Below are 12,695 nucleotides of genomic sequence, written 5' to 3' on the forward strand. Positions count from 1 at the left end.
AAAATTTTCTGATTTGCTTTGCAGAGAAGCTCCAGAGGCGACTGCAGAACAATGTCAAGGTTTTGCAAAGAGTGTGTCTAATTGCTCCAGAACAGTGTTTGAGGATGGTGAAAGAAAGTATAATCATGCTAGCACAGAACTGACAAAAACTGATTTTTAGTGGTCAAAATTAGCTACTGCTCAATGGAAAAATGTCGACAATACTGTAGAACTTTGACAAGAGATCGAATCATATAAAGACGCTAGTTCCTAAAATTCATTTCCGAAATGAAGCTTTTGATGTTGCCTTGGTCAATTGCTGAGGTCGAAAGAGGATTTAGAATACTAAACAATGTGAAAACCTTCCTCAGGACTAGACTTAAAACCAGTATGGTAAGAGCAATTCTCACTGTGCTGTCATAAATACGTCTTGCCAGAGTATGCTTTGAAACAAATTGGCACAATGGTTGCGTACCGAGGAGACCAACAATCCAACACATCAACTGAAGAAGAGGCGGAGTACAATGCGGATGAACTGTTATTACTTTAGTCAACATAGGTGATAAATATCTTTAAATTTGTGTACATTTACGTTTTCGTGGCGCAATGACTGCTGCTTTAAATTTCGGGCGTTCTGCGCATGATACCGGGTTCTTTTTCAAATATTTCGGCTGTGTACTGTTCAGATATCTGTCTGTCGGCTCATTCTGAAGACGACTGGACGCTATACAGCCACAGTATTAGAAGTAGAACCTGAATGTGTGCGGTTGCATGCCCGAAATTTAATGGAGCGTATTTAAATTTGTTTGTTACTGTTCTATTAAAATGTGATGTAGTTATATAATAATATATATTTGATGTTCTGGGTGAGTTGGGCGGATTTTTAAGTGGTTGTCCGTCTCGTAAACTAGGTATGAGTATAATGTTTAAAATAAAATTTAATTTCGTCTATTTATTTACAAGAAAATAATAAGGACATATCTGATTTTGATCGATTTTAAAATGTTTGCTCATTGCATAAACAAAGTAATGAGTATAATGTTTTGAAATAAATAGAATTTTTTCTTTATTTTTGCAAGAAGATGTGGAGATATTTCATTTTGACGGATTTTTAGGTGTTGGTTTGTCGAAAAAAATAATCACATGTTGGCGCCACTGATAGGAACCCACTTGGGAAGCCAAGAGCGAATGTGCAGTTGGCAAGAGCATTGCGATGGATTTGATACGAAGACACTTTGGCTGGAGCTTGTGGTTGTGGTAGGCGGCCGGCTAATGAGAGGTGCGGATAAATCGCGCAGATTAGAAGTAGTTATATCTTCAGTTACAGTCTGAAAATAAAATATGAAAATGAATGGAATTTTGAAAGCGGCTTCTGGATTCTCTTCGTATAAATATCTTTTGAATCCAGTGAAACGGTCATGTGGCGTCTTGAATGCAAACACGAGGCAGTTTACAAGAACGCTGTGGTATATGCGTTCTGGTGGTTCTACCGACGGGACGGGTTTACTTGCCAACTACAAACAAACTCCACACAGTAATTTATGCAGTTGTGGTTGTGGAATGCAAAGGCTACATACGAAAGGTATATATTTAGAAGTTACATGAAATGGAAATTCGTTTTTGCACGTTCGAATATACAAAAGTGTAATGTACTTTCCATAAATCATCACTTTAAGATGCGTCACACATTTTCAGTCAGTTAAAAGATTCCTTAGAGGCACGGCTAAGAAGTTGAAGAATTCGGTTACTTGTAATTATTTAACCTATTTGTGGAATAAATTCACACTTTTCTGTTCAACCATAATTCTAAGGACGGTGTAATAAATTGATTACTGGAGCAACTGTGCAAGATAGTTGCCTTTGAATTATGAACTAATCTCCAAAACCATCATTTCCTTATAGGAGAGAAAGAGCTTGTGGAGTTTCTTACAGAAGAAATAGCAAACGAGAGGAAAGCGCAGAAGTTGAAGACAATCCCCACAGAAATAGATGGTTTTAAAGTTAAATTGGATGAATCTGAAGTAACAATGACCAAAAAACTGGGTGATGAAGAGTCAGTAATGTTATATCGTGTAAAATATTGTTTATTGAGGGTTTAGATTGCAGAATGGTAATGTATTTCGTTGTTTTTTTTTTTCAGAATTGAAGTAAATTTCAATATAAATCACACAGTGGACGCTGATACTGAACCAGAAGTAAATCCTAATATGGATAAACCAGAGTTTGGGGAAATGAAATCAAAGCCAACCTTTGAGGTGGATATACGTCGTGGATCAAAGACCCTTGGCTTCACATGCTCTTTTACATCTGGCCAACAAGACTCTGAAGAGGGCTATAGTAAGTGAACATAGTGTAACCTGAATAAATCGCCATAGTACTGCTTTAATAAAGGTACTGGTTTGTGCAAATATGATGATAGTTTTTCATCTGTTAGATAACTGTTTTAATAACTTGGTTAAGCCATTCCACCTCACTATTCCCTCCTCAACTATAGTTACTCGATTGATCCCAGACGATAAGCCTGGATTGGTTGAAATGAAATTTTATGATACAGACATACCAGTCTCATCTGTTAACAACTATGTCTGCGGTAGGCAGTGTTACTATGGTAGTGAAATAATTCCTATTCATTACTGGATAATGACTATCTGAAAGTTATGTATTTAGAAGTCAGATACTATGTTCATTAAATGCTGTCCCTACCTTAAATGTGATCGTATCTTCTTTTTGACCATTTCGCATCATCCTGCAAACCTTCCAACTCCATCAGGCAGTCGCAAACCACATACATATTGGTTCCCTTTTGATACAACAGCATGCATTTTATAAATGCAGATTGTCGGTTACCATGTATCAGCTGCAGTGCTCTCACAAATCCCAGATGTTGTACAACTATTTCTGAGAGTATAATAAATCAGAAGTATTTATTGAGCTTTTCCTGATTGTGTGCAGGGCGAGGTTCTGAGAGTATAAGAAATAAACTTTGCCCACAACATAGACTACTTTACCGAGCGAGGTGGCGCAGTGGTTAGACACTGGACTCGCATTCGGGAGGACGACGGTTCAATCCCGTGTCCGGCCATCCTGATTTAGGTTTTCCGTGATTTCCCTAAATCGCTCCAGGCAAATGCCGGGATGGTTCCTTTCAAAGGACACGGCCGACTTCCTTCCCCGTCCTTCCCTAATCCGATGAGACCGATGACCTTGCTGTCTGGTCTCCTTCCCCAACACCAACCAACCATAGACTACTTTTTGGGGGGAGGAGTGATATGGAGGAAAAAGCTTTACTTGCATCTCACGAGGATGGTTTACAAGTGTGTTGTGTGCTTGTATTGAGTATCTGGGACAAGAGGAATATATGACGAGATTCTTCAGTTTTGACCAATATCTTAGTATTTATGCTGCTGTGAGAGTATATTCAGTTTTGTTAGTAGTTGATGGAAAAAAAAATTGTTGAGACTGATTTGTAGGTTTGCAAGTTGGTGACTCCAGTGGAGAGGGAAGAAGGGGAAAAAAATGTTGTAGTGACAAACTTATCTGTAGTTTAGACTGAGAGAAATCAGTGATATCACAATACAGTTGCCACGTCCCTTACAGCATTTGTTGCATGTTTCGTACATCACTGGTCATAGTCAAATACTTGTATCAAATATTCCTCTTTAGCCATTATCAGTATGGAAGTACTAGTAACACATGGAAATAAAGGTTCTGAGCACTTTTTTGAAAGTCCCTTCCTGTAATGGAACTTATTGAACTGCAAATTCCATTTCAATTCTCGAAATTAATGTTCTGGGACATCGATTTTTATTTTGAGACATTATTATTTTTCTCGTTTCAATCCGTATTCAGACAAAATTTCTCTGAAAAGCCCTTTGTATCTCCCATGAAGAACCCATAATTGCTTCATCACACATTTTGAAACAAATAAGCTCATCTAGGCCTTCAGCTAGGTTACAGGTCAGTCAGTTACCACAAATTTCCAAGGAAAGGAAAATATGAAATATGGCAACAATTTAAGGCAACTTTTGAGGCAAAATAACCACAAATAATGTGCAAAGAACACTGATTGTTTCAATGTGTGTTCTCTAAATACATTTTTTTTCACGTCTCATTCATTACTTGAAACTATTGTTTGATGGCTGTTTTTTTGAAAAGGAATGTTGCTAGCCTTGGCCTGTGTTTGGACTTACACCGGGAAAGTAACTGGTTTTTACTAGTTCATCTGCAAATTATCCTTTCTTAGAACTGACTCAAAAGTCTGCAGATAATTATGCTTACAATCATACTTGGAGGAGAATCAGTACATGAACACACTCTACTTAAATAACCGATTCATTTCAGTATACTGTTAGAGCAAGGTGTAATTATTTTCCTCCATTGAACATGTTGCAGGAAATATTGAAACTACTGATCTGTTTTGACTCATTACATCTTAAAAATGGCTGACAAAACACTTTTCAAAATCGGTCTTGCTTAAAATAAATGCCATAACAGGTATTATACTTACTTTCATGCAATAACTTTTGTTGATTTCACCACTTGTCACCCTTTCCCCTAACATAGATGTTTTATGCTGCAAATCAGTATGTAACCACAACTAAATCAACAGTCAATGGTTTTCTTGTGTGCTGCTATGCCAAACGTAACCGCAAAGGATGTTAAAACAGTATTTACGTGGTTCAGGCAGAGATTTGCAGAAGCTGACACTTCTTTGTGACAAAGAACATTTAGTACCACATGTTAATTATAATTTTAACAATATTATGAAAAGGTTAGATTGCTACTCACTGTAAAGATCATCACAGGCACAGTGAAAAGACTTACAGATAATAGCTTTTGGCTCTGAATGGAACAGAGCTACCAGTGGTAGTGGAGCATGTGTAAGGTGTGCTTGTTTTGTGTTAATGTGCATGTGCATGTGTTTTCTTTGCTGAAGAAGGTGTTAGTGGAAGACTGTTAATGTGTAACAGTATTTGTTGTGCCTGTGTCCAACTCAACTGGTCATCTTTACACTGAGTAGCAATCTGTCCTCCTAACCTGGAGTTCCCATTTTTATTATTAAAATTTTCATTTCTGTACTCTCGTGACCACCTTTGATTCACAATAAGCAAACCAAACAGTGGCAATTGACATGCTGCTGCTATGTAAGTCAGCAACCAATGATCTTACAATGAAATTTTCCCTGTTGTATTGAAAATGTGTAATCCTAACCCTACTCGCTAATTAAAATATGACCTGGGCATAAATGAGGATCTCCAATATTTGCCTGTCATAAACACGGCTCTACCATTTGAGCCATTAGAGGGTTCGTTCTACATCTGTACCCTGCAAACAAGCGTGAGGTGCATGGCAGATGGTATGCCCCATTGTACCAGTCATTAGGGTTTCTTCCCATTCCATTCGTGTTCGGAGAGTGGGAAGAATGGTTGTGTGAATGCCTGTGTGTGTGAATGCCTGTGTGTGTGTGTGTGTGTGTGTGTGTGTGTGTGTGTGTGTGTGTGTGTGTGTGTGTGCAGTAATTATTCTAACTTCAAAACCCTACGTGAGTTATACGTAGGGCCTTGCAGTGTATTATTAATCATTTAAAGCTGGTTCTTGAAGCTTTGTCTTTCTTGGGATAGTTCATGTACACTATTGTAAAGAGTGCTCCAGTTCATTTCCTTCAGTCTCTCTGTGATACTCTCCCATGGATTAAACATGTGAGTATTTGAGCTGCCCTTCTCTGTCTACATTCAATGTCTCATGTTAGTCCTATCTAGTACGAGTCCCACACAAAGGAGCAATATTCTAGAACGGGTCACGCAAGAGATTTGCAAGCAATCAACTCTGTAGAATGATTGCACTTCCCTAGTATTCTACCAATGTACCGAAGTCTCACCTTCTTTACCCTGGATTGAACCTATGTTGTCATTCCATTCCATTTCATATTCCTACAAGGTGTTCAACCAGGTATTGGATTACCAATATCTGACAGAATATTTGTGCAGCTTCTTTCAGATAGTACTTAACCGTAGATTTGGGGCAGACGTGATTTCTACATCTGATGACTCTCCACCCAAGATAGCATGTTGCGTCCTCCCTGCCAAAAAATCCTCAGTCCAGTCACAAATTTCATTTGATACCACATATGACTGTACTTTTGACAATAAACCTAGGTGTGGTACTGAGTCAAATGTTTCTCAGAAATCAAGAAATACTCTGATTGCCATAATCAAAATGTGTGAGAAAAGTGCGAGTTGGGTTTCACATGAATGGTGTTTTAGAAATTCATGCCGGGTTGGCATTAAGGTGGTCATTCTGTTCAAAATACCTCATTATGCTTGAGCTCAGAATATGTTCTAAGATGCGTCAACAAATTGATTCCAGTACAGTGGACAGTAGTTTTGTGGATCACTTCTACTACCCTTCTTGTAGACAGGTTAAAGGGGTCTAAGATAGTTTATAGTTAGAAAGAGGGGCTAACTCAGCTGCAAACTCAGTGTAGAATCTGACAAGAATTCAGTCGGACAAGGGGCTAACTCAGCCTCAAACTTGGGATAGAATCTGACAAGTATTCCATTGGCCCTTGGAGATTTGTTAATTTTTAATGATTTCAGTTGTTTCTCAACACCTGTTATACTAATACTTACTTCATTCATCTTTTCGGTGGCAAGAGGATTAAATTGGGTCAATTCTCATGGGTTTTCCTCTGTAAAGGAACATTTGAAAACAGAATTAAGCATTCCAGCTTGTGCTTTACCATCCTCAATTTCAGTTCCTGTCTGTCTCTAGGGACTGAATGCTGACTTTGGTGCCACAAACAACCTTTATGCATGACTAGAATATCTTTGGGTTCTATGAAAGATCGCTTGGCAGTATTCTGCTACAGTAGCCATTGAAGTCAACGCATTGTGCCAGAGTTCCTTTACTTGCTCCTGCCGTGTGCCGAAAAATTCCACATTGAGATATGACGCTACTGAGTTTTTATCTGGTTTATTAAACATATGTATCTTTGTGCTTGTTTTAGTTGTCCTTTGTACTTTGGTAACCATTGTTGCCACAACTGCGTCATGGTCACTGATACCAGTTCCGATGTGCACATCCTCAAGAGGTCAGGTCTGTTTGTTGCCATTAGACCCAATATATTTCCATTGTAAGTGTGGTTCCTATCTATCTGTTCTAGGTAGTTTTCAGAGAAGCTATTTAGCACTGTACCACCACAAACTAAACTGTAATTTTCCCAGTTGACTGTGGGATGATTATTCTCCGCCAATGATTACAGTATGAGTGGGGAGCTTACGTATAAGTGAACTGTGCTTTTCTGTAAAGTTTTTGGTTACATCGTGAGACGAGTCTCTCTGGTGGGCTATAGAAGGATCCAGTTAAAGTTTTATGCCCATCCCTAATAATGCCTAGTATTAGTTTGCAACTTAACTTCTTAAATATTGTTCACCAATAATGGCAGACTTAAGTGATAAAAACCACAGGTGCAATGTACTTGGAAATTGTCTTAATTATGTTTTGTCATTGTTCTACCATCTAATAGATTTCAGCATATCTAATGACTTGGCTCCTAGTTTGTGTGCCAATGAAATCTGAAATTAAGTTTTAATCCATTAGGTGGGGCCAACATCAGTGTTTAATACACCATTGTGTTGCAGTTTGTCCTGAATGAAAAAAATTCTGCATTATTTCTATTCTTGTTGTAAATTAATTTAAATGAAATCATGTACTTTACTGATTATTAATGTGCTTGTCTATATTTTGATTGACATCGACTTGTATCATCTTTGTTTTTGCAGATGATATTTTTGCAATTGATGAAGTTACATTGTATGAAGGAGAATGGTCTGAGAAAACCTATGCTGTATCTGGAGAAATACTAGATGGCGTAAGTAATTTATGGGATTTTCTAATAACAGTACAGTAATAATTTTATAACATAAAACCAGTTGAATGAAAGCAGATAGTAAGTGATGTGAAATTACTGGCAAATTTTCATAAATTCTTGTGTGTGTGTGTGGGGGGGGGGGGGGGGGGCATTACACCAGTATTGTAACAACTGTCAAAATGTAAGTACTATTGTTAGTAGATTTGATGTGGGCAGAAGTGTGTAACTGGTCTTTGGTGAGGATGAGATCAACATCAAGGAAAGTGGCATGGGATTCAGAGGAAATATGGAAGCATCCGATCCCGTCCGTCTGCTTTGACCCATGGCGTCACAAATGTGGCGGAAACAAAAACAAACACGCACACTTTCCACAAGAAGCCTAATGACACTAACGGGACAAGTGCGGGAAATGGGGTGTTTTGGGTGGGGGCAAACTAAATATAAACAAATTTAGACGCCTTGCGTAGCTACAACGTGTAAGTGAAGACAGCCATGCATGAATACCCACCCACCTCCCCAGGGGTCGTAACCCCTGCAACCCATAGAAGATAAAGATGCTTCAGTAGCTGATTAGTGTTTTTTGTCTTTAAAAAAAAATATCACGGGATAGAACGAACAGATCAGAAAGATAAATATAATAAACTAAAACAGAAATTGGAGGAAACAGATAATTAAAATAAGTAATAAGTGTTTTTAAATTTAAAAAAAATCTCACAAGATAGAACGAACAGATCAGAAAAGTAAATAAAGTAAGATAAAACAGAACTGGAGACAGCCACACTCAAACCAAACTCCGCGCCGTCATGACGTCACACACAACACCCTTACGTCACGGGTCAAAGACGACGCGTGGGATCGGACGCTTCTGTCAACCCGATTCAGAATAGGACCATGAGAAATTTAATTGTGAGAAGGTATTTAGAGATTCCAGTTGCCATCCTTTCCATGTCAAACATTCCCTCCCATACAACCTTGGCATTAGAGGCAAATCTATTTGTTCGGATGCAAACTCTTTACAGCAATACACCACCACCACTCTCACTTAAGCCTTTACCGAATGTAATTATCCCAATAGCCTAGTTTAAAAGCAAATTTCCTGGGCCATCAATTCCAGTCCTGGTACTGCTGATCTCTCAGCAAAGCAACTTTGGAGCACACCACTTGTCACCCAATATTATCCTGTTCTTGAATGTATTAATCAGCTATTTTGACAATGTCATGACTTCCTAAAATAATGCCCTGAAATGAGATCTGTTTTATCTGAGATTTTGCCCATCACACACAGAATAGCTTGTCACTCTCCCAATCTTCGCAATATCCTTGTCAGATCCTATGCTTCTTCTGCACCCATATCCTACGCTATGGCTCATGCCCTGTGATCGTCCCCGCTGCAAGGCTTGCTCTTTGCATCTTCCTAGCACCACCTATTTCAGCTCTGTAACTGGAAAAACATACTATCAAAGGGAGAGCCACATGTGAAACAATACATGGCATATGCCAGCTGTTATGTAAACATTGTTTGGCCTTTTACATTGGCATACTATCACCCAGTTATCAGTCTGGATGAATGGGCATAGGCAGAGGGTGTATACAGGCAGTACACAATACCCTGTTGCAGAGCATGCCATACAACATGACAGTCAGACCTCGGTGCCTCTTTCACCACAAGTGCCATTTGGATTCTTGCCCTAGACACCAGTTTCTCTCTGGCCTTAATGTACATTAATTTATTCTGTCGCTGCATGTCTTCATATCTTCTCTGTTTCAGTTATCTACATCTTTCAATGTCTTACCAGTCTTGTTTTCACCGCCCCCTCCCACCTCTGTTATGTACAATGCACTTGGCTTTTCACTCTTATTCACTTGTGCACAATGTTTTACTGGTAACCTCTGTCTTGCATATTATCCGGTCTTCCACCTTTAAGCTCAGGTTTTCAAATCTCATCCAATGCAATCCACAACATTCGGTCTTTCCTTCTTATCCCCTCTGATAAGTCTCCCCAGACCCATGGTTCTGGGTGACTTTTCTGAAATTTATCCCTTTTTTTAAACTTATCCAGTCCTTTTCTTTCATGCCTCTTCCTTCCCCTTCAATTCTTCTGCCAGGAGGAGGAGCCACTGGCTCCAAAAGCTTGTAAAACATAAACCCTTTTGTGTGTGTGCTCTTGACTGTTCTGATAGTCCTGCCTTACACCCCCTCCCCCCATCGTAGATGTGCTTGATGTAGTCTGGCTGCCTGTAATATATATGCTGGAGTGAGTAGGCCCCTTTTTAAATTGCATCTGTACAGGGTTGATATGCAACCCATAGTTGTTCCACTCTTGAGTTGTCCCCCCCCCCCCCCCAAGACCTGTTGTGTTGATTTATGGCCTTAATGCCTAGCTTTGTTTGTACATCTGTAGAGTTTCTTTCTTGATTTTAATTCAAAATCCAGAAGAAAGCCCCACAAATGGCTTTTGCTGTTGTAGTTAAATATGCAATTACATGTGGTAACAACATTATGAAAAATATAGTTGCTACTCAACATATAACCGAGATGCTGAGTTGCAGATAGGCACAAGAAAGACTGTCAGAAAGCGAGCTTTTGGCCAACAAGGCCTTTGTCAGATAAATACTTGATACCATTATTATTTGGAATAATGTCTGTAATTATTACTTTTAATTTCAGTGTTGGTTTCTGATACATGGTGACTTTTTGTTTCAGTATCTATATGACTTGCTGATGACTCTTTTGGAGGAGAAAGGTATCTCCAATGAATTTGTGGAAAAGTTATCAGAATTCAGCACGGCTTATGAACACAATACATACATCGCATTTTTGGAAAGTTTGCAGAAGTTTTCTTGTGGCAAATGAGCACCAAAGCTGAAGAAGGTGCATTCATTCTGTGCTACTTTTACCGCTCCAAACACAGTTGTGGACTGCAGACTGTTGTGCATTTGTTGGATGCATATCTTCAAAGAAAATTTTTTATGCTAATATAATATAGTTGAGAAGTGAGACTGTGATGAATTAAGCATGTGTATCCTTATTAAGACAGTCAATACACACAAGTAAAGTGAAGTTCATTTTTTATTGTATCAGCTTTTTGATTGGTGATTTACATGAAAATTTCCCAGAAGTGATATGTGAGGTGCATTTGGTTTGGATAATCCACATAACATGTTTATCAAATTTTACTTATGTGTTGCACAGAGATAATACTGCTCCGGTGTATTTTCCCCTGCAAAGAAGATGAATCTACGTACTGCAGCTGAAATCAAAAATTGTAGCCTTGTATGTAATTAGAAACCACTGTGATTTTTAAAGAGTTTTAATCAGTTCTTATCAGATTAGTCTCATAGTATTTTTTAAAATTTTATGATTACTATGTATGTGTTGACCCATAACACAACTGTGTTAATGCTTGAAGCTTACCAGAATTAGTTTTTCTCCCTGAAGGATTTCAACAGGTAACTGATGATCAGCTGTGATGGTACTACTTCATGTGTTCAGAACAAGTGAGCTCTTAGGCCACATATTGTGAAATATTCTAATTTTCCAGATGCAATCTCACATTTCACCATTTTTAAATGGTTGTACTACTGATCTGGCCTTGTAACATTAACCAAAATAGCCTTACTGTCCTGGTACTGCAAACAGCTGAAAGCAAGGGGAAACTACAGCTGCAATTTTTCCTGAGGACATACAGCTTCACTGTATGGTTAAATGGCGATGGCGTCCTCTTGGGTAAAACATTCCGGAGGTAAAATAGGCCCCCATTGGGATCTCCGGGCGGGGACTACGCAGGAGGACATCATTACCAGGAGAAAGAAAACTGGTGTTCTATGGATTGGAGTGTGAAGCTCAGATCCCTTAATCAGGCAGGAGCTTAGAAAATTTAAAAAGGGAAATGGATAGGTTAAAGTTAGATATCGTAGGAATTAGTGAAGTTCGGTGGCAGGAGGAACAAGATTTCTGGTCGGGTGAATACAAGGTTATAAATAAAAAATCAAATAAGGGTAATGCAGGAATAGGTTTAGTAATGAATAAAAAAATAGGAGTGCAGGTAAGCTACTAAAAACAGCATAGTGAATGCATTATTGTAACCTAGATATACATGAAGCCCACACCTACCACAGTAGTGAAAGTTTATATGCCAACTAGCTCTGCAGACAACGAAGAGATTTAAGAAATGTATGAAGAGATAAAAGAAATTATTCAGATAGTGAAGGGAGACGAAAATTTTAAGTCATGGGGGGGGGGGGGGGGACTGGAGTTTGATAGAAGGAAAAGTTGTAGGTGAATATGGAATGGGGATAAGGAATGAAAGAGGAAGCCACCTGGTTGAATTTTGCACAGAGTGTAACTTAATCATAGCTAACACTTGGTTTAAAAATCATGAAAGATGGTTTTAGACATGGAAGAGGCATGGAGACACGGTAAGGTTTCAGATAGATATTATATAATGGGGAGATAGATTTTGGAACCAGGTTTTAAATTTTAAGACATTTCAGGCGCAGATGTGCACTCTGACTGCAATCTATTCGTTATGATTAAAACTGAAGAAAATGCAAAAAGGTGGGGATTTAAGGAGATGGGATCTGGATAAACTGAAAGAACCAGAATTTGTTGAGTGTTTCAGAGAAAGCATTAAGGAATGATGGACGAGAATGGGTAGCTTTGAAAGATGAAATTTTAAAGGCAGCAGAGGATCAAGTAGGTAAAAAGAAGAGGGCTAGTAGAACTCGTGGGTAACAGAAGAGGTATAGAACATAATTGATGAATGGAGAAAATATAAAACTGCAGTAAATGAAGTAGGCGAAAAGGAATACAAATGTCTCAAAAATGAGGTTGACAGGAAGTGCA

The 12,695-nt window shown here is 38.6% G+C and overlaps 1 protein-coding gene across 1 annotated transcript; it reads left to right on the top strand.

Moving 5' to 3' along the window:
- Positions 1-1,198: 1,198 nt before the first annotated feature.
- On the top strand, positions 1,199-10,927 carry LOC126191919 (complement component 1 Q subcomponent-binding protein, mitochondrial). The gene is made up of 5 exons (XM_049932563.1): positions 1,199-1,561; positions 1,882-2,032; positions 2,120-2,316; positions 7,761-7,849; positions 10,554-10,927. The coding sequence occupies exons 1-5, from the start codon at positions 1,321-1,323 to the stop codon at positions 10,701-10,703; spliced, it is 828 nt and encodes a 275-aa protein (XP_049788520.1). The 5' UTR covers positions 1,199-1,320; the 3' UTR covers positions 10,704-10,927.
- Positions 10,928-12,695: the final 1,768 nt, after the last annotated feature.

The sequence above is a fragment of the Schistocerca nitens genome, chromosome 1 (genome assembly GCF_023898315.1).
Source record: "Schistocerca nitens isolate TAMUIC-IGC-003100 chromosome 1, iqSchNite1.1, whole genome shotgun sequence".
Lineage (NCBI taxonomy): Eukaryota > Metazoa > Arthropoda > Insecta > Orthoptera > Acrididae > Schistocerca > Schistocerca nitens.

Excerpts from the sequence above, each read along its gene's own strand:
- LOC126191919 (XM_049932563.1), top strand. The coding sequence starts at position 1,321 with ATGAAAATGAATGGAATTTTGAAAGCGGCTTCTGGATTCTCTTCGTAT. Across the intron at positions 2,033-2,119 it reads AAAAAACTGGGTGATGAAGA|AATTGAAGTAAATTTCAATA; the intron begins GTCAGTAATGTT and ends TTTTTTTTTCAG. Across the intron at positions 2,317-7,760 it reads AGACTCTGAAGAGGGCTATA|ATGATATTTTTGCAATTGAT; the intron begins GTAAGTGAACAT and ends TTGTTTTTGCAG.